This window comes from Vulpes vulpes, chromosome 1, assembly GCF_048418805.1.
Source record: "Vulpes vulpes isolate BD-2025 chromosome 1, VulVul3, whole genome shotgun sequence".
Classification (NCBI taxonomy): domain Eukaryota; kingdom Metazoa; phylum Chordata; class Mammalia; order Carnivora; family Canidae; genus Vulpes; species Vulpes vulpes.
In genome coordinates, this window is record NC_132780.1 from 53204992 (window position 1) to 53218602 (window position 13611).

At 44.1% G+C, this 13611-nt stretch overlaps 1 protein-coding gene across 9 annotated transcripts in view; it reads right to left on the minus strand.

Moving 5' to 3' along the window:
- The window catches only part of L3MBTL3 (L3MBTL histone methyl-lysine binding protein 3), a 120798-nt gene that overhangs the window by 89040 nt on the left and 18147 nt on the right, over positions 1–13611 (minus strand). For 5 of the 9 annotated variants that reach the window (XM_026013385.2, XM_072764500.1, XM_026013386.2 and 2 more), the window contains 3 exons: positions 7563–7679; positions 832–943; positions 387–461 (listed from right to left, as the gene is read on the minus strand). In XM_026013385.2, coding sequence (XP_025869170.1) covers positions 387–461; positions 832–943; positions 7563–7664 — 289 coding nt within the window. In that variant the 5' untranslated portion in view covers positions 7665–7679. The remainder of the gene's footprint in view (positions 1–386; positions 462–831; positions 944–7562; positions 7680–13611) is intronic. The other 4 variants (XM_072764504.1, XM_072764522.1, XM_072764515.1 and 1 more) reach the window with 1 other exon arrangement.

Genomic DNA, 13611 nt, shown 5'->3' on the forward strand with positions numbered 1-13611 from the left:
AAGAAGCGATCTACCAAAGTTCCTCTGATTTCAAGGTGTGGGATTAGAAGCAGAGTGATTCTCTAGGTGGAGTCTGCAACAGTTGAGGTGAGAGCTGGTCGGGGGCTACATGAAGGCAGTGGCAGTGATTATTAGTAGGAAAAGCCAGATCTGAGACATATTTAGAGACATATTTAGAAATAAAAACCAAGAGGACTAATATAGGCCATGGGACGGGGGGGGAGAACAAACTCAGGATGACTCCTAGGTTTCTTGCTTGTCCACTGGGTGGTGGATGGTGCTACCACCAACTGAAGTATGGGTTACAGAAGAAAGAGCAGGTTTGGGGGAAGGGGAGAAAGAAATAGAAAATGAATCGCATTTCAGACATGTGGAGTTTGAGGTACCTGTGGGACATCCAGGTGGAGATGTCCAGTAGGCAGGTGGAAATACGGGCCTGGCACTCGGGGGAGAGGTCGGGGCTGGAGATATAGATTTAGGAGTCATCAGCATATAGGTGTTAGTTACAACCATCGGAGTAGATGAGAAAAAAAAAGTGGCAGGCGTTTGGCTAAATCACCTGGGCAGGCTATTACGACACTGGCTCTACTTGGTAATTTCCAATTAACCTTGCGCTAGTACAGGTCTGGCATTAGGAAAGAAGACAGTTTACGGTTACTTTAAAATACAAAAGTTGGTTCCATATGAGTCTTGTCATAGAAATTTACCTAAGAACACGGGACATGAAAATCACCCCGGATTTTCAAAGCTCCAGCCTATTACAAAACCCAGATATTCTTACTGCACAGCACTCAGGAGGAGGAACCGGCCCCGCCGACGACCCGTTCTTACCTTCCTGAGCCGTCGGTACCATCCAGGTTGTGGTAGCTGTTGCTTTTTTAACATTCTCCATCTCGCTCTCATCCGTGATGACCTCCAGGGCTCCGAACTCGTTGACCCGAAACTAGCGACAAGGGAGACAGGCAGTTAAGCAAAGCGCGGGGTCGCCCTACAAGTCCGCCGAGGCAATCGCGTCTAGGGGAGGCCTCGGCGGACACCAGGTCCTTCGGGTCTACTGACATGGGGACGGGGGTGGGAGGGTGTGGATGGGGGGAGCCGGAACAGAGCGTGCAGAGTGCTGCCCGGGAGCCGCGGTCTTGGCGCCACTGAGGGCCCGCCACGTGCTCGCTCACCTCCAACACCAGCTGCTGCGGCGACTGGTTTTCTTCTTTGGTGTTCCTACTGGCTTAGCCATCAAAATTAGTAAAAGAGGAATGACTGTTTTCCCAGGAATCAACTTTTCTCCCCCAAGGTCACCTAGTCCTAGAGAAGGAAATCCCTCTTCCAGAAATAACGACCGGCACTGGCGTCCCTGCCTCCCCGAGACACAGGCCGGGTGGGCTGAAGGCCGAGCTACGGGCCCGAGCACCCCTTTCTCCCACCGCCCTTAGAACCTCCGTCCTGTCCCCTCCACTCCGCCACAACAGGAGCTGAGATCTGAGCAAACCCGTAGGCCACAGCCCAGTTCTATCACTAAAAGTTACAGACATTCTGATTCCAGGGACACTCTGACCCCAAATACTAAAAGTTTCCTCTCACCTCAAGACAAGCCTCAAACCAATCACGTTTCTGCAACAGCCTGGCTGTAGTGTGCTCGTGTTGGAGGCTTAACCATCACCCATGTGCAGGGACCACCCCTCCCACCCTCGCGGAGACAACTAGGTTCACTCTCCTACTGATGACGTCCAGAGTCTCACATATTCTTCTGTCTTTCCATAAAACAGAATGGCATTGAGGATCCACGCATTTCGACAGCGAGGTGAAAAACCAGAAAGCTCGAAATTCAAAAGATCGTAAAACTTTTCACTTAAAGTTTCTAGATCTTTTGCAGAAATCTATGTGAGCGTGCACGTATGTAAACTTAGGACTTTCCATTTTCCAGTCTAAAATATCTGCTTAGTCAATATGCCAAAAAAATAATTCATTTAATCACTCACATTGTGTGTGTACGTCGGAAAAAGCTGAAGCGAAAATTACTATTTTTTTCCACCAGGAAAACACAGCACCTTAAAAAATGTTATGCACATACTCAACAATGATTAAAAGCTTTTTGACCTGACAAAGCTGAAACACTTTAAGAAAAGTGACAATGTTTCCTACTACATATTTCAGATACGAGTTCTCAGGTAACACGTGCGTACTACACCTAGTGTGCACACCCAAAAATGTCAGTCTAGGAAATGGCAAAAAGGTAATTGAAAGGAATAGAGCTAAAGGTAACTCTTCTCTTTGGGAAATAAATAAATAAATAAAGTTTACCATGATCCACTCTGAAAAGGGAATATTTCAACCTAAAGCTGACAGTACCATCTACTGGGCAAGGGTAGAAAAAACAAGCCATAACGATTACTAATTAATGATATTAAAAAAACAAGAAAGAAAATCAATTCTGCATGAAAATTCAACAAAACAATAGGCATGAACTGTGCCCGTCAGTCCAGGTGAGTGATTTTCCTTTTATTATACACTGATGTTGATTTATACACCTCTTTGAAAAATACAAAATGTGAGAAACAGCACGGTTTGCATTCGACCGAGAGTGTCCTGGGTGGAAGCCTCCAAACCTGCGAGGCAGCCTGCACTCCCGACACCCTGGGAGCGCGCCACTGAGTGGGATCCTTAAGTAACAGTTCAGAGTTATGACCCTTGGAAGCTTTAGGCTCAACTACTCTCAAGTCAAAAAGGTAATATTCCCGCAATACAACAACCAATCCCAGTTATCTTTTCCTTCTAATATTTATTGCCATTAACTGACCCACAGCCAAGGCATGAAGTAAAGCTGTCACAACAATGAGGGACACAACTAGGGCCTGCAAGCCAGGGATCCGCAGTTGGGACTTCGGGGGAATCCGTGAATCCCGTGAAATACCTGCAAAATTATGTCACGGGCACATATATATTTCTCTGGGGGTGGGGTTGGTATATGGGGTTTTCATCATATCCCGAAAAGCATCCTATAACCCTGAAAAGGTAAAGAACATCTAGTCTCACCCAAGTGACTTTACCTCCAGAATCAACCTCAAAGTATCTTCGAAGTACCCTACCATATGCAAAAAGACATAGGGATCAATTTTGTTTCTTTTCCCTGGCGTCTCAATTGGGATTTATCATCTTCCACGATGTCACTACTGTAGGAACACTGGATAACACAGGCCGTTAGGTGCCGCCCGCGTCACTGGAGCTCCCCAGACAGAATTCAAGGAAGACTGACTGATACATTCCCTGACGTTTTTTTTTTCACCCAATAAAACACTTAGGTTTTGAAATGGGGAACACTTTTATGAATGGTTTTAGAGCCACAGAAACTTGAATTACTCCGCCTTATTTCTTTTTTTCGAAGTTACCAGTTCTTTTAACTCAGACATCTAAAAAGCCACATAAAAATTTGTCGAGTGGCTCCGATCCATGACGGAGAACATCGGGAATTATAAACTACACAGAAGAGACTTAGTAAAGCACATGAAACACATCAGCTGCCGCTGTGACCTGCCCTGTTGGGGGATGCATCCGGGGCAATCCGACAACAATCAGGCCTGGAACATGCGAGGGGTGGCAGAGGTCTCGCTCGTCTGGCTTGGCTGGAACTACCTTCAGCTGATTCCATCCTCCTCTTCACTTCTGCTCGCGGAGGCCAAGGATCGCGCGCCGATTTCTGCCCCCGTTTAATCACAGATCATTCAGAGACGCTGCTGAGGTCACTAGCTTTGTTTTATTCGTTTCAACGCTGACATGTGAGTGCTACTCACCAGTCTAAGAGCAAAGACAACTGGTAACTAAACGTCCTGGAGCCTCAATCACAAGGCAACGCCGTACACCAAGAACGCTGTGAATGTTCCAGCTGGGTTTCTGCGCTGCTGTTGTAGGGTCTTGCTCTCAGCTAAGCGGCAACTATTGTTTTTTTATTTAAATTCAACAAATTAACATATATTACCAGTTTCAGAGGCAGCGTCCAGTGACTCATGAGTCGTACGTGACACCCAGAGCTCATCGCATCCCGTGCCCTCCTTCGTACCCGTCACCCAGTGGCCCCGTCCCCGCCCGCCCCGCCTCCCCTCCAGCGACCCTCACTCATTGTCTCCTATGAGTCTCTCATGTTTGTCTCCCTCTCTGATTCTGTCTTGTTTTTCCCTCCCTTCCCCTAGGACCCTGCATTTTGTCCCTCACGTTCCTCCTATGAGCGAGGTCGTAGGAGAACAGGCTTCCTCTGCTGACTCGGTTCCTCGGCGTAACAGTGGCAACTCTTCCCACTGGACGAGATGCTGTCGCTCTCGGGAGCGCACGCGCGCTTTGCTGCAGATGCCAAATGGCTAAATCCTCGTGACCTAGAGGAACGATTCTGCGTGGGTCAGTCTCAGACATCACTTGGAAGTTCAGAGCAAGGGACGCGGGGGCAGGGAGTCCCCCGCGCCCCTCCCGCCACCAGGAGGCTGGCCCGAGAAACGAATCTACCGGTACCAGCTTGTGCCGTTTTCCCGAGTGGTGGGCAGTGTGGCGTCTGCGGAGCCGGTCCAAGCAGGTGTCCTGCCGATGAGGGCCGACGCCATCCCCGCCACCGTGAAGATGTCTCCTCTGCAGCCCGTGGCCAAGTAGCGCCAGAACGGATTCCCGCGCCAGGAAGGCCCAGCCTTAGCCAGTTCTGCCAACACCTTGACCTTGAGCAAACAACGGAGCCGCCCTGGGCCTCGGTGTCCCCCTCCATGAAGCAACGACAGCGAGAAGAAAGACCTCCAAGGGATTCAACGAACGACGCAGACAGAGTGGAGTCAGTGGTACATGTCCACAGTCGGTGTGTCCAGCGAGGGCCCTGGGGACCCGGCGATACGGCACAGTGCACACAGGCCAAGGCCCAATGCCACCACTGGGGCGGCAGGAACCACAGAGGGGCCATGGCCAGGTAGCCGGGTGGCCGGGGTGGCCGGCAGGCCTGAGGCTTTTACGCAGCAACGTCCTCTCAAATCGGCAGTGAGCTAAGCACCTAGAAGGTGTCCCCATGTCGGCCAGGGACCCCCGGGCAGGCACCCGTCGTGCGGCCTGTCCAGGACAGTACCCCGCTTGCTGGGGACCCACACGCCGCCACCTCGGAGAGACACAAGCTTCAGTGACGTACGATGGCCAAGGCACCATGTGAGGGACTAGGCCTGTTTTGTTCGAAGTTCTTTCTTGACATCTTGGTTTGGGGGAAGATCAATTTCTCAATCAGAACCTCTTAAGCAACCCAGTAGTATCAGGAGCAAGCGACTTAGAAATCCTAAGCCTCACAATCAACTGGCTCACCCCTGAATCTCTGCAGATAAAAATGGTTATAAAGTAGAAAAAAAAATTATTTATTTATTTATTATTTTTTTTTAGAAGTGGACTTTCAAACTGTCTATAGTACATACAGTGAATTGGATGCATGGCAATTACCCAGGTAATTAGATGAGCCTAAAAGTCAAATAAAATAGACTAGATTATAATACCCACTAAGTGCCTTAATTGCCTGATTACCTTAATAAAAATAATAGGTTAATTCTTAAAATCCACTCCTTAGAAAACCTTCAGGCAATTTAAATTTCTTAGGGATGGAGAGTTCAAAATCTAACCGAACAAAAAACAAAAGTTATAAATTTCATCATCTACCTTCTCATACACACACATACACACACACACAAAACAATTGAGAAGGGACAGAAATATACAAGGAAAATACAAGAATAAAGCATTTTAAAAAAAAGGCAGCTTACATAATATATCACAAAGCCAGAAAAGATACAATTTGTTAAGTGCTTTCCATATGTTATTTTTTTCGATCGTTATAACTACCTTGTGACATAGATCCTATTTCCTCATTTTATGGATAAAGATTCTGAAACTTAGGAAATTTAAATTTAAATAACTTGACAAAGCTCATGCAGCTACTATGAGGCTGACATTAGGAGCGTCTGGAACAGTTTTGCTTTCTCACAAATTTCAGCACTCGATTCCCATCGTATCTAATCCAGATGAACATTTGGAGAACGTTAGAGCTGATAAAAATCCTTAGTATTCATTTAATTCCTTATTTTACCAAAGAGGAAACTGGCCCAGAGAGACTAACGGACTTGTTCAAGGTCATACAGAACTAAAACCTCTATCTCCTTTCCAGATTGCACTGAACCTCTCTGCAATATTTTTTTGTTAAGCCAGACTCATAGATATGTTGGCACAGTGTAGCTAATTCAATGTAACCCAACTGAAATCTAAGTATTTTCCCCATGACAGGTTGTCCAAGTCTCACAACTGAGGATGAACTAGACTGGGCTTGATGGAGATGCTCGTGACGTAGCCACTAAAAGGTACTGGATTGGGCAGCCTGGGGGGCTCAGTGATTTAACACCGCCTTCAGCCCAAGGGCATGGTCCTGGAGACCCGGGATCGAGTCCCATGTCAGGCTCCCTGCATGGAGCCTGCTTCTCCTTTTGCTTGTGTCTCTGCCTCTCTCTTTCTCTGTCTCTCATGAATAAATAAATAAATAATCTTTAAAAAAATGTTTTTTAATGAAATTCAAAAAAAATAAAATACAATAATAAAATAAAATAAAATAAAATAAAATAAAATAAAATAAAATAAAATAAAATGATAAAAGGTACTGGATTCCAGGCAGCCAGTGTGAGGGGGCAGGACTTGCTAGTCAAGATAGGCCAGAGCACTGAGCGCTACAGAGGAAAGCCAAGTGACAGGCAGCTCGGGTGATTCCAAGTTCAAACACCTGAGTGACCAAGGACAGACACAAAGTCTGAAAGGCCACAGACAGGTTCAAGGTCCCGCAGATAGGATCAGAGCAAAAACAAATTAGAAATGAGAGGTGGGGGTGATTGGCTTCCCCGATGAGCACCTGCATAACTAGGTTTTATAGGGCAGCGGATGCGGTCTTGGGGTGGGCTTACGGGAGGCCTGGGGAAGGGGGTTGGGTGATCACGCAGTAAAGGAGCTCGAAGCAGCGTTCTCTGGAGAAGAGTTCTCATCTATATAGAAGCAACCTGGTTTACAGGAAGGACCAGCTTTCGAGCAAGTGATTACATAAAAAATCCATATTTACAGTATAAATAATTTAAGGGAGGAGAATAGCCCTGTCTATTCAATATTTTAACATTATCCAGTTTTTAAACAAGAAAACTGGGGCACAGGGAATGTGGTTATTCATTAAAGTTATCAAGTTCACTACTACAACACCCAGGAAGCAGGGCCTTCTAAGCCTGCCGCCTCCGTGCTGATTGTCCATCATGACAAAGTCAAACCTGGGTGATCCTCTGGAAGCTGTAACTCAGCTCCTGCGGCGTAAGCACACGCTGCCACCCCAAGTGGCGAAGGCTTCTGCCAATCTGCCAGCATTTCGAATTGTCTTGAAAATTTACTGTAGCAGAGATCTCAGCATTGTAGAAACCCAGCGCGTTATGCTTGATGCTTTTACTTCTCGTTTCACATGTGCAGTCAAACTTATTTTAACAAACACACACAGTTGCACACACACACAGACAGAGCTGTACTGAATAAAGACCTCTTACCTTTAAGTCACTTCCTGGTAATGTGCCTACTCCATCTTTCCAGTCCATAACACTGAAGACGTCAAACTCCTGGCCACTTGCGCTAGACGCAGATTCAGTCATGGTTTATTTTTGAAACTGGAAGGGGAAAGAAGGCTGATCATGTAATATTCTACATACAGATCGGTTTTTATTCTAGTGGCCGTGGCCTCAGTTTCCCCTAACCACATAATTTTCTTTATCACAATACCCCATTATCCATAGATCTAAAAATACGTGGTCCAAAAATATCATTCTTCTCTAGTGCAATCCCTGGTAAATTACAGAAGAAAAAATATTACTAAAATGTATAAGCTAAAAAGTGTCAATTTTTCTATTCTTAAAAACGAATTCACTGTTTCACAATATAGTCACTTAAAAACTCATGAATTGCTTGGGGGCGTCTGGGAGGCTCAGCCAGTTAAGCATCTGCCTTTGGCTCAGGTCATGATCCCGGGGTCCTGGGACCCAGCCTGTATCGGGCTCCCTGCTTCTCCCTCTCCCTCTGCCACACCCCCCACTTATGCTTTCTGGCTCTAGCTGTCAAATAAATAAAATCTCTAAAATAATAAATAAATAGGGCAGCCGCAGTGGCGCAGCAGTTTAGCGCCACCTGCAGCCCAGGGCATGATCCTGGAGACTCGGAACCAGTCCCGCATCGGGCTCCCTGCATGGAGCCTGCTTCTCCTTCTGCCTGGGTCTCTGCCTCTCTCTCTCTCTCTCTCTTTGTGTCTCTATGAATAAATGAAATAAAATCTTTAAAAATAAATAAATAAATAAATAAATAGAATTTCTTGCCTATTAAGTAGTTTGTTGTTATTGCTGCTTTAAGATATTGAAAAGAGAAGGGGTATAGATAAAGCACAGGATTAATATTAAATGTTAATAAAATAAAACCATTCAGATAATAAAAAAAAAAAGAACAAGAGAATTCCAGTCCATTAGGACTGTCATCTACAGTAACTTTGTCAATTAGGTTTGTTGTATCAATTCAATGAATTCACAGTGTAATTGATTCTTTCAGTAAACTGATTTAATTCAGTTGAGATACCTGCCAATCTGATGTTCTGAAAAGTAAGGAAGTAGTCTTAAAATATACAGCAAATATTAAGCCTACGTTAAGATAACCAAGTCAGCCACCTAAATTGTGATAATGCTTTTTATTTGCATTTTTTAATTGCAAAATGGTTTTCCATGATCACATTGTTAGCAGTCACATTGATGTTGTCATTCTGAGACTATTGTCTATGTGGCATGGGATAAAAAAAAAAAGTAAGTCATTACGCTGATGTCATTGATAAGCAATGAAAGATGGATAAGTCCTAAATTTGATTGAAAGTATCAGTATGAATTCATAATACACTGTAATCTTTAAAAATTATGCATGTTTCCTAGCTTTGCCCACTGACAAAATCTGGAAATAGCCACCGGTCAACAGGAATGAGTAGCTAAGTGCTCAGACTGTGGTCTCTAAATACCATTTTTCTGAGGTCTTCTCAGAGAAGGGGCTGATTTCTGTTCAGTGACAGGAGATGTGCAAGAGGAGTCTGGAATATCTTGTCAACCAAAAGCAAGGAAGCTATCAAAGACAACGGAGGTCCTATCAAAAGGTCTTAGAGGCCAACTAACAAGAGCAGAAGAGGCTCCTGGCTGGCCAATTCAAGGATAGGATTCCTGCAATGAACTGAAACACGTCAAATAAGTTTAAATCCGGGAGTTCATACTGATATTGAAAACAAACCAAGTGGGAAGCCCGGGTGGCTCAGCGGTTTAGCACCGCCTTCAGCCCAGGGTGTGATCCTGGAGACCCCAGGATCGAGTCCCACATCGGGCTCCCTGCATGGAGCCTGCTTCTCCCTCTGCCTCTGTCTCTGCCTCTCTCTCTCTGTGTGTCTCTCATGAATAAATAAAATATTTAAAAAATAAAATAAAAAAGAAAACAAACCAAGTGATCACCTTTTGGGATAAGACAACTCATTACCCGGAAAAATAAACAAGGATTTACCCTTCCCCCATATTGCAGGAGACCCACGTGAACCGTATCTCAGGGGAACCAGATCATTCACTGGTGAGAGAAGTGTCAAGTTAGAGAGTTCCTGCTAATAAATAACGAAGGAAAGACAGAATCATTTTGAGTCCTCGATCAATTCATGGCTTTGGCAATGGCCACCACTGACCACTACGAATAGAAACCCAACACCACCTATGAAGTAGTCTTGCCGAGAAAAAAACAAAATCATGCCCAGTCAGATCAAATCTATTTACAGGAAATACCGGAGACAAAGGGCCATGTGAAATCACACCATAAAAATACATAAGTAGTAAAATTCAGATCATCAGAAACTCTTTAGCAACATTTCTCACAGACCCTGGGAGGACCTGAGGCCCTTTCAAAAGACCCAAGGAGTCAAAACTATCTTCATAAATAGCATCTGCCTTCTTCCCTACGCTGACCTCTGCTCTGATGGTACAAAAGCAATAGTGGTTTTGTGGAACTCCTGGAGTGGGGGGTGGGGGGGGGCACCCCACAGCAGGGGGCATCATTGCATCCTTTACCACCACGTACGTATGGGAAACGAATGCCCATTTCGCTACAGATCATCCCTTGATGAAGCAGAAGAACTTTCATTAAGTCTTGATATTTGAATATATCTCTTTTTAATATTCTGTGTGATGAAACGGGAAGCACACATAAAGCCTCGGGTGTGTCAAATCACCAAGGAAGAGCACCTGTGAACCATGTGCGATGCAAGCTGAACAAGCGGCTTTTTCCATGGAATGCCATTTCTTTAACAAACTGTGTTCACTCAGGTTTGGATACTGGGCAAATACTTTGTCAAAGATAAATGAAGTGAGCCTGTCAACCTCAAGGAAAACACAGACAGCGTTTGTTGCTGAAGATACAGTTTGAGCATTCGAGGGAAAAACTATGATTTGGGAAAACGTGTATCTACTACCATGAGCTTGACAGCTTCCCAGTAGCTAAATACTCTTCTAAGGAGATGGGTGGTGATATTCATGAATAAGATTTTTAAAATATTTTATACTTGACATATGTCAACATTTGGGAGATTTGCATAACTCAGTGAAGCAGTATTTTCCAAATAACCATGCTTGATGTCACTAAATTATGCAGGGAAAGGATCCACTCAGAGTGCATGACAGACCAATGGATTTTTAATTTAACAGAGTATAAAGAATTCATCGTCAGAGTTTCAAATTGCCCAACTTACCTTTAACAAACTACCACTTGTCAACTTTTGGTGTAGTATCACAGCAGAATGTCCACCATTCATGAGAAAGCTTAAAATACTCCTCCCCGTTTCCAACCCCACATCTGTGCGAAGCAGATTTTCTTCCTACACTTCGACCAAAACAACATATTGCGACAGACTGAATGCAGAAGCAGATATGAAAATCCAGTCATCTTCCATTAAGCCAGACATTAAAGAGATTTACAAAAATGGAAAACAGTGCCCCCTCTCTCATTTTTCCATTTTGGAAACTATGATTATGTTTCATTAAAAATATGCAGACATATATTAATATGATGGGTTTGCTGCCATTTAAAAAAAAATTCATTTAAATTCAATTTCCCAACATACAGTCTAACACCCAGTGCTCATCCCATCAAGTGCCCCCCTCAGTGCCTGTCACCCAATCACCCCATCCCCCCCACCCACTTCCCCTCCAGCAACCCTTTGTTCATTTCCCAGAGTCAGGAGTCTCTCATAGTTTGTCTTTCTCTCTAATTTTTCCCACTCAGTTCCCCTCCTTTCCCCTATCATCCCTGTCACTATTTCTTATATTCCCCATAGGAGTGAAACCATATGATGACTGTCCTTCTCCGATTGACTTACTTCACTCAGCATCACAGCCTCCAGTTCCATCTACATCAATGTAAATGGTGAGTATTTGTCCTTTCTGACGGCTGCCATTATTTTTAAGTAACTAGTTTAAATCATCTACTCTGATTTTGAATATAGGCAATATTAATAGATACAATGCATACAAACAATAGCTCTTCGGGGTTTTCAAGAATTCTTGAGAGTGTCAAAGAGACTTGAGGGCCTCTGCTGTGTAGGATAAGAACTTGGCTTTCTGCCATGTGGACACACACACACACAAAGCAAGGAGTAAAAAAAAAATACATGGAAAAGGAAATCTGAAATTTAGATTAAGAGATTTAAGAGACATATTAATAAATCACAATATCATAATTCACAGATTTGTTTGGACTCTGATTCAAACTATTTTTAAAGACGACGACTATGGTTAGACAGGAAGGGAAGCATGCATGCCAACTGGCTATTTGATGATATACAAAAACGCTGATTTTTCTGAAGGGATGGTGATGGCCTGTATTTTCAAAAGAGGACTTCATCCCTGTCAACTGAAATTGACAGACGGAATGATTAAGTTAGGAATTTGCTATAAAGAAGTCAAGAGGGTTAAGTGGTGAAATAAACAGGCAATGTGCTGGTAATTCTCAAGAAGCGGGAAAGACCCACAGCAGTTTATTATACTACATCTTAGGTTTGTATGTGCTTGAAAAATTCTGTACTAGAAATATGTTTTAAGTGCAGTCTCTTTAGATACATAATGTACATTTATTTTTAAATAGTCAAAAGAAAACCTGTGTTTCTCTGAATCATAGCTGGCTTTGTTGAAGCTTATTAGATACTTCCATATTCTTTCCTCCTTTGTCCCCTTTAAATGAGAAAATGTCAGATGTTACATATTTTTTTTAAAGATTTGATGTATTTATTCATGAGAGACAGACAGAGAGAGAGGCAGCAACACAGGCAGAGGGAGAAGCAGGCTCCATGCAGGGAGCCCAACGCGGGACTCGATCCCGGGACCCCGGGGTCACGCCCTGAGCCGAGGGCAGATGCTCCACGGCTGAGTCGCCCAGGCGTCCCTCTAATGTCACATAGTAAGTCTATTTCTGATCATTTCAAGATTTATATGGTCTGAATTTGAAGCAGATTTCAGTACCATTAGTCTTAATCCTTGAAACAGGAACGAGGATGTGAAGGCCTGAGGAAGCTTAATCTAAGACGCGGTGAAGATACTAAGTAAATTAACACTTGGGCTGAAATCCTCTGACTCGTACCTCACGACTTCCCTAGTAAGTGTGGTAGGAGTGGCAACTTTTTCTTGATAAGACAATAGTGACAGAATAATTCCCCCCCCCCCCCCCCCCCCCCCCCCCGTGGATAAATTGAGCAAAACCTGAGTGATCCACTGAAAACAGTTTGTTCTCTCTCTAATTACACTCGCATCTACTCACCAGGTACTCGGTGTCAAACATAATACGTATGCTGTTGAATTTATTAATACAATCTCGCCTTCTTCCAGAGAAGGATTGAGAGCAGCAATTTACATACATCATTTCCTTTATTTCTTTCCCACAAAAAGATTGGGTATCCCTCCAGTCTACACTGAAGGAAGTGAGTTGCAGAGTTCAGTAATTCACCCAAAAATATATTTGGTGGCCCGGCCTAGATGTGAAGCCAGGTCAGTCTGATTCCAACCCTATGCGTCTTTCTCAACCATTGGCCTGTCTGGTCCCAGAGTGTCATCCCTCTAAGAATCTGGCTAAACCTACTTTTTCCTATGTTACTACATAAACATGACAAATCCAGAAATCAATTTACTACGCCGAAGCTCTTGATGTGTATCAGGGCAGTGTGTATCCTTTTAATGAAATCCCATCAAGGGATGCCTGGGGGGCTCAGGGTGGAGCTTCCACCTTCGGCCCAGGGCGTGACCCTGGGGTCCGGGGATCAAGACCCGCATCGGGTTCCCTGCAGGGAGCCTGCTTCTCCCTCTGCCTGTGTCTCTGCCTCTCTCTGTGTTTCTCTCATGAATAAAAAAATAAATCAAATTAAATTAAATTAAATACCATCAAACATACGCTTAGTGACAAAGTGTCATTAAGACCCATATACAACAGAAATAGAATTTCAGTCTTTTACCACCTAAAAAGCATAAAAATGCATAAAATTCACAACAGTAAAGTCTGTGA